This window comes from Typopeltis vanoorti, chromosome 21, assembly GCF_054136105.1.
Source record: "Typopeltis vanoorti isolate ZY-2024b chromosome 21, IOZ_Tvanoo_1.0, whole genome shotgun sequence".
NCBI classification, from domain to species: domain Eukaryota; kingdom Metazoa; phylum Arthropoda; class Arachnida; order Uropygi; family Thelyphonidae; genus Typopeltis; species Typopeltis vanoorti.
In genome coordinates, this window is record NC_143569.1 from 79,223,513 (window position 1) to 79,238,725 (window position 15,213).

The window sequence follows — 15,213 nt, forward strand, 5'->3', positions numbered from 1 at the left end:
TTTTATTTGTAAATATAAAATTTTTTGGTTAAGATGTTGATTTCATTTAACTTTTCAGTGATACAGCAAACACTAAAAGAATATTAATGAAAAATATACTTATGTTATTTATTTATATGCAAATATTTTGCTGTCCAAACATTTTCAAAACACATATAGAATAAAATTAACACATTACATAATTATATAAAGAAGAGTCGAAATAAACAGTGAAACCTTGTTCTAGCGTATCTTTTAAAGCTGCTGCCAAATATAAATAGCATGTTAATTTGTCATTACATTTATTTATAATTATTGATTAACTGCATGTTGATATTCACAACTTAAAGTAACAGCATTAAAGATTGTGATTTTCATAATAAAAAAATTCAAGTGTACCCATGGGTGTAACTGACATTCACTTCTGGTTGCACACACACACACACACACACACACACATACATAATGCTTCTCATTATACCTATGTATGTTTTAATATTTTTAGTGTGTGTGTGTGTGTGTATATATAAACACTAGTGGCCAAAATTGTGGAAACCTTTTGGAAAAAGTGTATTTTTGAGGTTTGATGGTTCATAACACCAATTTTTTTTGGGTGTAATACCATAAAATCATATATCAATGGAAAGATAATTTAATCAAGAATGTAATGCAACAAAATTTGTTCAATTATCTGTATTAGCCAAATAACCAGAAAAAAGAAGCACAACTTGTTTAGGTTGATATGAAGTAGCTTTCCTTCATTTGAATGTAGCCAATGAGCATGAGTGTTTAGGCCAATCAGATGTCATCTTGTTTTGGCAATGAGCCAAATAAGGCCACAGTAAGATTCAGCTATTGATGTCATCTATTGGAGCTGAGAGGAGGACATTTGTCAGTGTGTTATGTGATTGCTATCAAGTTGGTTGTAATAAAATTAAAGATTAAAATTAAAATTAAAATGTAATAAAATTAAAGAAATGCAGCAAAGAGTTGACTGGTCATCCAGAAAGCGATGTAAAATAGTACTATTAAGTGAACAAAGCTGCAGTTATGAAGAAGTTAGAAGAAAAATTGGTGGAAACTTAACCAAAGGTGGCATTTCTAAATTTTTGAAGAGGTATAAGGAGACACAGTTACTACAAAACCAGACTGGTAAAGGCAGGAAAAGGTGCACAAGTGATGATAGAAGAATTGAGAGACTGTGCCTACGTGACAGAAGAAAATCATCTCGGTGTATACAAGATGAAATGGCACAATACAATGTGAAGTTGAGTGCAAGGACTGTTCAGCGCAGACTGCAGGAATTTGGTCTAAATGCTAGAATTCCACGAAAAAAGCCATTTTTATCTCTCAAACAAAGGTTGAAAAGATTAAATTGGGCTAAAACCCATGTTAACTGGACAGTGGAACAATGGGACAGTGTTATTTGGAGTGATGAGAACAAAATCTCCCTGTTTGGTAGTGATGGCATAAAATACGTAAGGAGAAGAATCTGAGAAGATTTGCATCCAGATTGCATTGCATTACGTGAAACACCCACTTAGTGTTATGATCTGGGGTTGTATGAAATCAAAAGGTGTGGGCAGAATTTGCGTGATTAATGGGAATATAAATGCCCAAAAATACATAAATGAAATACTTGAATCCAAACTGAAGCCTTCCACATGTGATCTTTTCCAAGATAATGAAGCATTTATATTTCATCAGGATTCAGCTCCATGTCATGTTGCTGCTGTGTGTGCAAAAAAGTGGTTTCAAGATAATCATATTCCACTGCTAGAATGGCCTGGGAATAGCCCAGACCTTAACCCAATCAAAAATCTATGGAGCCGACTAAAGGAACTTGCTAGTCAGAAGCAACCCACAATAAAACCCAATTAATAGAAGCAATAATTCAATCTTGGTTTCACATTATAACAGCTGCAAAACTAAAAAACTTGGTTCAGTTCATGGGAAGGCGCTGTAAGGCCATAATTAACGCTAAAGGTTACCCAACTAAGTATTAACTTTTTGTTTCTATGTGTTTCACTTTTCTTCTTTATAACTGCTGTTCTAATAAAAAATCCTTCATAAATGTTATTGCATTACATTCTTGATTAAATTATCTTTCCATTGATATATAATTTTATGGTATTACTCAAAAAAAAAAGTGGTGTTATGAGCCATCAAGCCTCAGAAATACACTTTTTCCAAAAGGTTTCCACAATTTTGGCCACTGGTGTATATATATATATTACTAAAAGAGAGGATAATAAATACCCACTATTACTTTCTACTAAGTAGCGAGCAATGTTTGCACATCGAAACATTAAAAGTTTATTAGGTCATTGAGAGCTTACAAAACTATATACATTTGGAACAAGTTGCACTGATTTAAAAAAGATTAAAAAAAAGAACACAACCTGCTCAAAAACTACTACTTCCTCTTGATTACATTCAAAATGTCTAAAATTTCAATGCACTAATATGACTTTGCCCATTTGGCATAGAATAATAATGAACATTAATAAAGTTCATTGCCATGTTGAAGCTTCTTATGCTCTTTTCTCCACCAAGATTTCATTCATGAAAAATATGTAACTTTCAAACCTGAGTATCTGGTTTCTGTTGAAACTCTTAATGAAAAGCACTAATAATATGCTAATATAAAGGCTCTTGTCCAGAGTTTTTTAGCCTAGTTGGCTGAATGAATAGAATCTTCAACCAACAAGCTATGGCTGGAGAATAGAGTTCGAATCCCACAGTGGCATGGATGTTTGTGAAAGTTTGGAGGTGGTAGACGATCATTGCTTAACCTACCCTGATTACTCAATTTCCTGCAGTTAGTTCTATCAGTGTACAACACGGTTTGTGATCTCATCATTCCAAAGTGTAAATAACCTTACATTTGGCAATATCAAACTGGTAGCCATTATTCTGTGCCCATACTGCAAGTTATCCCACAGGATCTCTACATCTTCACTCGTATCCATTCTCATTTGCTCCAATTTATATAACAGAGTTCCAATGTAACAATGACACTCCAGACTTAGCAAAATCCAGCAGTATCACTGTCTAGCTATTTTCCTTATCCAGCCTAATTGTCACTTTTCTATAATAAGTGAACAAATTACTAAAGCAAGCCCTATCCTTCATAATATGCCATGTTATATGCTCTATAGAGTATCATATTCCTGTCCATCCAGTCCTGAATTCTGCCATTTATCAACCTTTCCAATACCTTAATCACCATCACTCCTGAGATACTAAATGGCCTATAATATAACCTACCTGGGTCTTGGAGTCTCATTTATGCAATGGAACTATTTTGCCTTTTTTCCACTCCCCAGGCACCCTTTCCCAGAACTGAGGCTTAAGTTATGCAACTTTGTCAAAGGAGTTCCCAATTCTCTTGCACATTCTTGTAATACATGGGCTGATATTCCATCTAATCCCATGGCTATATCTGCAATATCATAAACAACTCCAATTCATCTAACTCTTTCATCAGTCAGTGTCACCATCAGAAGCTCCAAACTATCTTAAAACTGCATATCACACAAGTAATCCTTATTATTCCATCCAGTGGAACATCCAAGAATTTATAAATGTTTGTGCATATAAATTAGTCACAGTGAGTAATTTTCCTATAAATAGTAGATCGACATAATAGGTGTTACTGAAACAAAGAAGACAAAAGCAGGGAGATCTGTCTAAGCAACAAATGCAGCATGTTATATGTTATATTGAGGCAAAAGGAGTAGCTATAGTATTCAATACTAAATATAAGAAAAGACAGGCAATATCAAGTAAGTGATGTGATCAGATATCAAAATGGAGAATTGGACGATAAGACTTGTCTGTGTGGTCCAATAGAAAGTTCTAGGAAAGAAATGGAGGAATTATTTGAGGCATTACAGAAGGCAGCTGATATAACGAAAACAGAAAAGTTGGTCTTTGTTGAAAATCTAAACAGCAGGGTAGAACCAGACATACAGATAAGTTTTGGGAAAATTTCGAGAAAAGAGCAAAGCTAATAATAATGCTAAGCACCTGCTGGATTTCTGTCCAGGACGTGAACCAGTTATCACTATGTTCCAACATAAAGATGTGCACAAATTCATATGGAGAGAAGACACAGAAATAAGAACGTCTTAATGACTTGTTATTGTTGCAGTATCTTCATGCTGGTCCTGTAGAGTATACAGAGGATTTGAGGAAGGATCACTATTTAATTTTGAGCACATTAAAACTGAATATCATACTGAAAGGAAAACTGTAAGAATGTTTTAAAAAGAATCAGTTGCATAGCTTTCAGAAGTGAACTACAGGCACAAATATATAAATATCATTTAAGACAAAATGAAAGATTTTAAAACCAAGAACCAAACTTTGAAGATTCAGTGGCAGATCCTGAAGAACACATTGATTGACACAACTAGAGACATGTGGTGAGATTTGTCTGCAAGGATAGAAAAATCAGAACTCAATGGTAGATGTAGGAAGTCAAAGATGCAGTGGAGAGGAAAAAAAGTGTATTGAAACTTCTTGGTGTATCGAGAACATTTGAAATAGTTCAGGCTCCACGTCAACTGGACCCAAGACCAATGGGAGTCAGTATTGTTCACAGATGAATCCTTTGCTCTACAAAGCAATACCAGGAGTGCTCAGATCTGGCAAGAACCAAGGACACATCATCTCTGTAATATCCATGAAAAGGACACTTATGGTAGAGCCAGCATGATGGTTTGGGGAGGTAACTCGTTTGATTGATGTACTTCTTAGCAGAACCATGAATGCTGCAACTTAGAGATGTGATCGTGGATTGCTATGTTATCAATGAATGCGATAAGGGAGATGTTTATCCTACAAGCCAATAATGTTCATCTTCATCAAATGAAGCTTGTGGACCAATATCTTCAAGAAGAGACTATCGTACATATGGACTGTCCAGCCAGGTTTCTTCATCCTAATCCTAATGAGAATATCTAGGATGTGTTAGGTAAAAATGTTGCTTCTCTCATCCCCTCCCTCCCCAAAATTTTGAGAGACTTAGGAGAGATCTACAAGAGCAAGAGTTGTTATTATCAACTGAGCCCCTGGACATCATCATTAACAGTATGAAACATTATTGTGAGCACAGTATTGCTATGAGGTGGGCGAACACATTCCTTATCGGTGCACTTTGACAATCTCATTGTGACCTCCTGTTTTTGACCATTGTCTTCACATACCCATTTGTTACTGAATTAAATTATTTATTTACAATTTTTGTAGGTGTTTCTTCCACATCTTATATCATACTGCTATTCACCAAATTGCATGAAAATTCATCATCCATTTTTTTTTGAGTTATGATTTCTCTTTTTTCCTTAATTTATGGAAACCAGTGTATATTATACTAATGCTGCCTCCATGGCACAGTTGAAAGAATAACAGAGCAATGCACTCTTCGAATGGAAAAGACCTGAGTTTGATTCTTGTCATGACTAGAGGAATTATTGCAAACTTTTTCAAGTGAAAGTGTGTTAGGTAGTTGTATACAGAGTTATCATGATTGCCCCCGCCCCACTATGGAACTTTTTTTTTTATCCTGCATATGTGCAAATCAGCCAGAAAACACACATAATTATCAGAACTACTACTAGTAGGCAACAGATAGTGATGTGAGTGAAAATGGATTATATAGTATATTACTGGATGGCTGAGTGCATAGAGAGTGACAGTGGATTAAATAATATATAGATAGTGTAGCTTGTCCTTCTGCAATGAGTGCTGGGAGGTGACACATAATACTTAACAAGAAATTATATGGTTTTTATCCTTTATATAAGCATGAACTTCTAGTGTAACTTCACAACAAGACTACTTTTTTATTGAGGCAGATGGCTTCACATCAAATTGCTACAGGTTGCATAATGTTACTTTCACAGTATAAACACCAAAAGAGGAAAAAATGCATTTATTAATTATAAAAATTGAATGGATATTAAATCCAGCATTATTTCAAAGCCGAATACAGAAACTATAAAAGTTTTGCATGAAAATTGACCAAAGAGCTTACAGGAATACACTCGCTGGCATTCACGAGTTGCCCTAGCCAGACCTTATAGGAGACATGATCGCTAACCCAAGCGTCCATATTTTTGCCTCCTATTGGTACATTTTAATAAGGTTTCACTGGCCTGAAAGCCGTTTCAAACTAGTTGATTTTCGTCAGAGACTAGGCAGAAACCTTAAGAGAACAAAACTCTCTTTCAATACTAAGGAACTTGAAATGTCTGAGAGATGTATTTTTCTTAAGCGAACTCTCGGTCAGTGCGTAAAAGTATTCAATAAAATAAAGAGCCAAAAGGCTCTTTATTTTATTGAATAATAAAAATTCAGTTCGGTGATGGAAAAATTATAAAAATCAAGGCTCTTTTAAGGATTCTGCAGGGCCTCTGACGAAAACTAACCAATTTGAAACAGCTGTCAGGCCAGTGAAACCTTATCAAAATGGACCAATAGGAGCGAATATATGGACGCTTGGGCTAGTGATCATGTCCCTTATAAGGTCCGGCTAGGGCAACTTGTAAATGCCAGCAAGTGTATTCCCGTAAGCTCTTTGGTCAAATTTCATACGAAACTTTTAAAGTTTCTGTATTCGGCTTTGAAATAATGCTGGATTTAATATCCACTTCTCATCTCATCTCATCTTTTTTTTTACCCTCTTTTACCTTGCAGTGTCAATTAATCATCGGACCTCAAACCGTTCACAGGATAAGGTGGTCAGCCCTATGCCCCAGTGTATTATGTCCAGTAGTGTTGAGTTCTCAAGGCAGTTTGCCTGCTTCGCGGAGTAAAAAACCCCAGATAAACTGGGGAAAAACCTTACTGTCCACGCACAAGACAGGCTAACTTGCCTCTTGCTGAGGAAGATCCTTCAGCTCCTCACATCACCGACAGGAATTGAACCTAGGACACTCCTTCCCCAGGCATATGGTTGCGAAGCACACAGCCACTAAGCTAACCATGCGGACTTAATATCCACTTGATTTTTATAATTTTTGCATCACCGAACTGAAGCCTTTTGGCTCTTCATTTTAGTAAATGCATTTATTAAACTTACTTATTTCCCTACCAGCACTATCAGAGTACAATTCTGGCTGTGACAGGCACACGGCACCGAATTAAGTAAATGTGGAAAAACAATTAAAACCGTAACTGAAAACATAAGTAATGTCCTCATATTATTTCCAAAACTAATACTTTCTTTTGGGAGTGATGGAGAAATTATGTCCACGACTAAGTATTAGTCTGACTGTATTGACTGTATCATCTGAGTGTCTGCAATGATAGATTCGCCACATGCTTTTGTTGTGGCTGCAGTCAGAAACAGTTTCGCTGTTGAAGAGCTACATATTTTTTTTTTTCAGATGGTGGTTCTTAACTTTTTCAAATTCTTTAGTAGCAGCATTTTCAGAGATGGTGAATAGAATAGACCACAGTTTTGGATTAAGGATTTCCAATAGGTTCTTCTTGAAATGTGTTGATAGCGGTATTGATTTTAGTCAATTCAATGCACGTGCTCCCAATCTGTTCTCAAATTAGTAGTAAGCTCGCCTGTATGTAAATATATTTAGCTTTGGCTGAATTAAACTTTGAATGGAATCTTAGTTTTTGATCATAGCACTGATTTGATCAACCATTTTCTACTGGCCTGACCTCTAGCGGGAAAAAATGCTACATCAAAGCTATATGCCCGCCTGGTTGGCCAAGTGGTTAGTGTATCCGGTCTCCATCCAAAAGGCTGCAGGTTCGAATCCAGCTGTGGACATGGTGTTTATGATTGTCTGTGGAAATACTAGTAGTGGTGGTAGATGGCATTGGTGTAGTTGCAGTTAGTTGTAATTGGTGGAGAGTTGTAAAGTAGGTACTCTCCCTCGATGAGTCCGTGAACTCCCTGGAGGTGCTACATAATAATGATGATGATGATAATAATGATAATAATAATATATCCTATTTTTTATAACACGGCCAAAGAACAAACAAATCATATTATCTTTTAATACAGTAGTAGTGGTGGCCTAATCAATAATTTAACATAAGTATTTGTTACACCAAGATCCTGGAGTACTACAATCCTAATTTATAATGACTTCTTATAACAAAAGGTTATGTGCCATTCATACTCTTGGAATTTTAGATCATCATCATCATTGTTAAGATTAGGGTGATTGATCAGAATTTTAGATTACATCACACCACATTTTGGTGTAATGTAATGAACAGGTGCCCTTCTGTCAATTCTATGTAAAGTATTCAGGGCAGGATCAAAAGGGCAGATTTACCACAGTTAATAATTCCAAAAAAGGGTAACCTGAACAAACCTGAAAACACAGAGGAACCACACTCTTCTCTATTCCACTAAAAATCTACAGTAGAACGATATTAAATAGAATTGAACCACATATAACTCCATTACTTCGTACAAACCAGGCTGGATTCCTCAAAAAACATGGCACTCTAGAACACATTCACTGCATCAGAAAACTAATAGAAGGTTCAAAGGCCAAGAAGCTACCATTGCTTTTGAACTTTACTGACTTTACAAAAGCATTTGATTCTGTTGACAGGGAACGACTATGGGAAATGCTCAAACTTTATGGCATTCCGCCTAAACTTATCAGAGAAATCAAGCAACAGTACTAGTTAACGGACAAAACAGACAGTATTCTCATCACCACAGGAGTCCTACAGGGAGATACTCTGGTCCCATATCTCTTCATCATAGTGATTGACTATATTTTTAAATTAATGCAAGTTAAATCTGGAATCCTTATGAAAGACCCATATATACAGATGCACCTTGTAGACTTGAGCTTTGCAGATGATATAGTCCTCATTGACACCAACATTACAGATGCCCAAAACCACTTCAACAGCCCTAGGAGAACTGCAGAAATATTTGGACTAAAAATAAACTCCCAAAATACAAAGACATCAGATAGATGCGCACATCTATATAAATCAAAATGATCACCTTGAAGTAGAGGGCTTTGTATACCTTGGATCATACATCTCAGATTCCTTAACAGACATTAAAACAAGAAAACAGAAAGTACTGAAGTTCCACAGAAGTCTTAATAAAGTATGGAAGTCAAGCTTCATCTCAAAGGAGACGAAGATTCGTCTTTACAAGTGCACCAGCCAGTCTATCTTTCTGTATGGCTCTCAGACCTAGAACATCTCATCAAAAGCAGCGACCAATATTATAAATAGCTTTGGAACTACTTGTCCAAGAAATATCCCAGATTATCTGGGAATATTATCCCAGATAATCTGGAAATATTATCTGGGATAATATTTCCCAGATAATATTATCCCAGGGAAGGGATAATATTATCTGGGAAGACCACATTCCCAACTCTACTATATTAGATGAAACCCAGCATGATTCTCTAGTTAACACTGTTCAAAGAAACCAAATAAAATGGCTCGGCCACAAACTTAGACATCCACCCTCTGCACCCTTTGATGCTCTGGTCCTCTACGCCCCTACAGATGGAAAAAGAAAAAGTGGCAGACCCTGAACTCCATATTGGAAATACATCAGCAATATTCTCCCCATTTCCTCCCAACTCTCTGCATCAGAGATCCATCAATTAGCATATGACAGAGAAGCCTGGTTTTCCTTCACGTCATAACAACTCTCCAAGTCCTATCTTAGTGTACACAGACTACTTATTTGTTTTGATTGGTTTCCTTATTTATAATTGTAAAATTATAAATAAATGATGATGATTAAATTTAATATGCCATTTATGAGTATGTTCCTTTTTCCAGATATAATCGTGCATCCAGTCTCTCCTATATGAGGAAAGTTACAAGAATATTGAATATCGTATATTCCAGGGTGGGCCAGGGAAGGAAGGAAATCATTGAAGGCTTTGAATAAGTTCTTTAATTTTGCAGAAGATTTAAAGGTGGCACTAAAGTCATATTTCTGTATAAAGTTCCTTGTGCCTACAGTTTAGACAGACTGATAGATCAGTTAACATCCATGATCATCTGTACAGCAAACTGGGATTGAAAACCCATGCTCTGAATACGCCTTCACATAGGATTAGATGGAGAAAAATATCTACATTACATAGAAGTGATTACAGGTGTGGGAGAATATTTTCAGAATCAGCGTCGGCTTTTAAAACACTTCCCTAACTCAATAAGATCATTAATTTACTAAAGATCTCAGAGACTGTCATTTTGAGACCTGACTGCTCAAACGGTTATCCAGTCCATAGAAGGCACCATTTAAGAGTTCCCATCACAGTTATAACTTTGCTTTGACGATGCTAGTAAAAAAAACCAACAAAAATATCAATAAGTTTAATAAATGCATTTTTTCCTTTCTTGGTGGTGTTTATACAGTAAAGCATTATTATGAATAATTAATGATGCCTATGTCATATTTACACTTATGTTTTACACTAGTCATGTTTACACTATATAACTTTGAACAGTTTTTCTCTTGGTACTTTATCATGTGCCTTTTCAGCTCTACAAAATTTAAATACAGATTCCTTTCCATGATTTGTTAAATATCAGTCTAAGACAAAAATCTGATCCCAATAACCAGCATTTGACCTGAACGCGGCTTGTTCTTCCACAATTTCTATCAGCCTGAAATATGCTTGCATACATCTTACCTTAAAAAACTCAGTATGAAAATTCTTATCTTCACTTTCATTTCCTTTTTAATGACAAGTACTATGAGCTTCACTCCAATCAGCAAGAAATTCAACTGTCTATATTTTGCAGTGAGGGCCATTGTAAAACTTTTATACTTCGTATTGGGGATTTTTGGTCAAATATCTACCTCCAAATATCTTTTCACATTTCAGATGTTTGGCAATTTTTCTACCTCTAATAATACTGAAATGTACTCATGACCACATTCCTCCTGGACATTTTCCACTTCTGTTGAGTCACTCCTTATTTCACTTAATTTTTTTTTCAAGTAATTACTCCAGACATTCAGAATATTTATCTTCAGTTTCTATGCTACCTTTATTACCTGCTTCATTTTACATACTCTTTCCTCTATTTCGTGGCTTTTTCAATAATCTACAAAACATTTTGTTGTCTTTTTGATATTTATCTATATTCTGACTAGTCTTTCCATGATTTTTATTTCCTCTTTTACACATTGCTGAGCTTTCTTACATCTTTCTCTATATTCCCTGAGGACACCCAACTACTGACTTTCCAGGAATTTTTAATATATACTTGGGTCTCTTTTCGTGCAGATCTTTTTTATGCGGATTTGAAGTTATGCGGTATAGTATGCCCACAGATACAAGACCTTTCGACACTTCTGCGCATGTCAACAGAAGGAGAATCCATTCCGATAATAGGGTAATCCAGCATTTCCCAAACTTTTCCTAGGACGGAACACTTCACAAATCCTGAACTTTTCATGGTGTTCCATGAAAATTTCTTTGTTTCAGAATTGACCAATCAGCAATACTTCCTTGCTGATTGGTCACTAGCATTTGCAACACAGATGTTATTTCGTTTAGTTTTCAGAACAGAGGTTAAGCCGCACATTATTGTAATCGGCTTGCAGGCAATTTTTTGACTGGTCATAAACAGCAGTATTCCCTTTCCCGAATGTTGAAAGGTTTCAATGTGTGAAAATTAATGAAAATTCAGGAATACTTCCATGTTTAAAAATACACGGTTTGGTCATCACTAACATTTGCTACTCAGATGTTATTTGGACGTTCTGGGTCTGAGCTTTTCGACATATTCACGAATGTTATTCTCCTCAGAATATTTCCATTATAACATATTTATTCATGGAAAATGCTTAGAATACTAAAATGACAAATTCCAGGAGACTTCTCGCGGAACACTTATTCACCTTCCGCAGAACACAGTTTGGGAAACCGTGGGGTAATCAATCCGTATTGTGGGATGAGTTGTTTATTATTACATGGTGGAAAATTAACTTCTCTTTTATGATCATTGTAATTTTTAAAGTGGTAACTATATTGCTTGTATAAGGGTTGGAAAATTTTACTTATAAAACACGTGATTTCGCGTGCTGTTGACCAATTCGTTCATCACCATTGTACATAATGAACAGCGTGTTGCAGCACATTCTGGCATAACGTGATAACATGTAAGCTGTGAGTGTTCGTGAAGTTTAATTTTGCACATGAGTAAGTTTGTGTTTGTCTTTTCATTATTGTAATTGTATTGCTAATTTTTATTTTAAAGATTTAATTTGGCCCAATGGAGAAAAAAAAGCACCAAAGAAAAGCAATTTCTTTGAAAATGAAAATTGCAATTTAAATTGCTTAGCAAAAGGAGAGGAATCTACAGCAACTGGTAAAGATTTTAATTTATGCGAACCTACTGTAAGAGCAATTAAAAAGAATGAAGTCGCAATAAGAAAATCTGTCATTTCTGGCACAAAACTAAGTGCCAAATTATCATCGTACTCAAGAGATGCTTTATTAGAAAACACGGAATGAGCACTCGTAATTTTTATTGAAAAATTAACTCAAAGAAGAATTCCTATAAGTGGTTATTTAATTAAACAAAAAGCTCTTTGGTTTTATGAACAGATGAAGTAATTGGAGCCATCTACTTCCACTTCCCAGGCTGATAAAGAATTTTTGGCTAGCAAAGGATGGTTAACTGGGTTCTTAAAAAGGAATACACTTCATAACGTGAAGATTGCAGGCGTGGTTGCAGCAGCAGATGAAGCAGCAGCCAAAAATTTTCAAGAAAAGTTAGCCAAAATTATTGAAGATGGTGGATATTGTCCTGATCAAGTGTTTAACGCTGACGAAACAGGATTGTTTTGGAAGAAAATGCCTAGTTGAACTTGCATCGCAAAGTCTGAGAAAAAAGCAAGTGGGTTTAAAGCAAGCAAAGATTGAGTGACGTTGTTACTTTGTAGCAATGCATCAGGAGATCGAATGTTGAAACTCCTCCTAGTAAATCGATTTCTAAGACCACGTGCTCTAAAAGGAGATTTAAAACAGCTGCCGGTACATTGGATGGCTAATACAAAGGCCGGGGTAACAACTGTTGTATTTACTGAATGGTTCAATAATTGCTTTGTACCAGAAGTAGAAACATATATGAAGCAAAAAACTCTAAATTTTAAAGTTTTATTAATTGTTGACAATGCACCAAGTCATCCGCATTTAGAACATCCAAATGTGCAGGTAGTGTTTTTTCCACCCAACAACAAGCATTATTCAGCCATTAGATCAAGGCATAATTGCTAGTTTTAAAAAATATTACGTTAAGCACACTTTTCAATTTATACTGAATAAACTAGAAAATGAATTATTAACAGTAACTGACGTTTGGAAAAAATTTTCCATTTTGGACTGCTTAAATCATGTTGCATATGCTGTCGCTGAATTAAGACCACAAACTTTAAATGCCTGCTGGAAAGCAGCTTGGCCTGGATGTGTTGCAAACAGTGCAAAACATGAAACATCTACATTATCAGCTGAAATCATTACTTTGACACATGAAATTGGTGGAGAAGGTTTTGATACATTTAGCCAGAACGATGTAGACAAATTGCTTGTGGATAATGCCTTAAATGATGATGATATTATTGGATATCGATTAACTTTAGATATCGTTGAAGATCCAGAAAGCGATAGTGAAGCGGAAGAAAAACCTGTCCCCCTCACTGCAAATATAATTCGAGAAGGTCTCAAACTGTGCAATAAATTGGAAAATCATTTTCTTGTTAATGACACAAATTCTGAACAAGCCTTTAAATTCCAACGTGAGCTGAAGAACTGTATGTCTGGATATCACGAGCTGTATAAAAAATTAGTGAAATCATCATCGCAAAGTTTAATCACTGATTACATTATCAGAAGAAAAAAATTAGCACAGAACGAGGGTGAAGCTAATTCTGTTTGTGAAGAACCATGGCCTTTACCATACAGATCTGATGCGCTAACTATCTCTTCTGGTGATGCAAGTGATTTTCACCAGTTCGCAAACGTTGCCAAATATTGTCTAATAGCAATGATAATTCTGATGACAAAAAAAAAAAAAATGTTACTTTTCAATAAAATTAAATGAATAAAGCTTTAAAACAAACTTAGGCATTCTTATTTTTCTGAATTTTCATAAACTTTTTTTATGCGATTTTAGTTTATTTTAATTCATTGCTTCGGTTTTATGTGGTTTTAGAAAATTATGGAACATATCCCTAATTTTTCAATGTAGGTTTAGGCCTTTTTTGTGCGATTTTTTATATGCGGTTTTCTGTGGAACGTATCTACCGCACAAAAAGAGACCTGACTGTGTCTTCTTTTCTAGGATTGCACATTACTTTGTCCGTCCACCTTGAATTTCAGATATTTCTATCCCTGAAAACAGATTCACCACATTCCTCCCTAGCTGAATCAATTCATGTTTCTCCTATTTAAAGCCATTTTTTTTATCCAGTTATATTTGTATATTTGAAATAATTTTTTCTAATTTTTTGAAAACTATAAACTTGAAAACTTTTTTTCAAGTTTATACAAAGACTAGACTACCAGGTTAACAGATTACTCAGAAACCAAGGTTTCTGAAACCAAGTAAATTACTTGGTTTCAGAAACCTTGGCCTGTACAGTCTAGTAAAATTATTAATAATTAAGTAATATTCTGTATATTTCAAACTTAAAATAGATTAATTAGGATTATTTTATACAAATTACTTTGAAATTTGCCACTTTAATTTGATCTAAACAACTTTGAGTGCGATATGAAAAATTTGAGATAAACCATATCAAGTATGATATGGTGTATCTCAGTACTCAATACAATTTCCAGATGCTTAAAGGAAATAAAGTATTACCTCTCCTTATCCTCCATTATGAGGTGATTTAAATAGGTCTGAAGTTCTATTTCTTGTTGAATTCTACGTTCCTCAAGAACCATCCAACGTCTTTTCTTTGCCACTCGAAGCTGGCTGGCAATGTCATCTCCAAAATTTAGCCTCTGTTCCTTAGCCAAATCACTTGCTATGAAATAAATTCATGTAATTATATTATATACAGAATTAAATGTAAACTTTAAAACACATAATAGCAAAATTACAAAATATCTTGTATTGAGTGTAAATTTGGTTTTCTCGTTATTTAAGGAAGATAATCACAGCATTATTAGATACCCAAGAAAACAAGCAATTCAATACAAAAAAAAAGATCCTGCTGAATATTTGCTGGCTGATAGT

At 35.1% G+C, this 15,213-nt stretch overlaps 1 protein-coding gene across 1 annotated transcript in view; it reads right to left on the reverse strand.

Annotated features, from left to right (window-relative positions):
• Positions 1-15,213, reverse strand: part of STUB1 (STIP1 homology and U-box containing protein 1) — a 124,268-nt gene that overhangs the window by 47,206 nt on the left and 61,849 nt on the right. Inside the window, exon 3 of the mRNA XM_090411022.1 lies at positions 14,836-15,001. Within this exon, the coding sequence (XP_090267148.1) occupies positions 14,836-15,001 (166 nt within the window). The remainder of the gene's footprint in view (positions 1-14,835; positions 15,002-15,213) is intronic.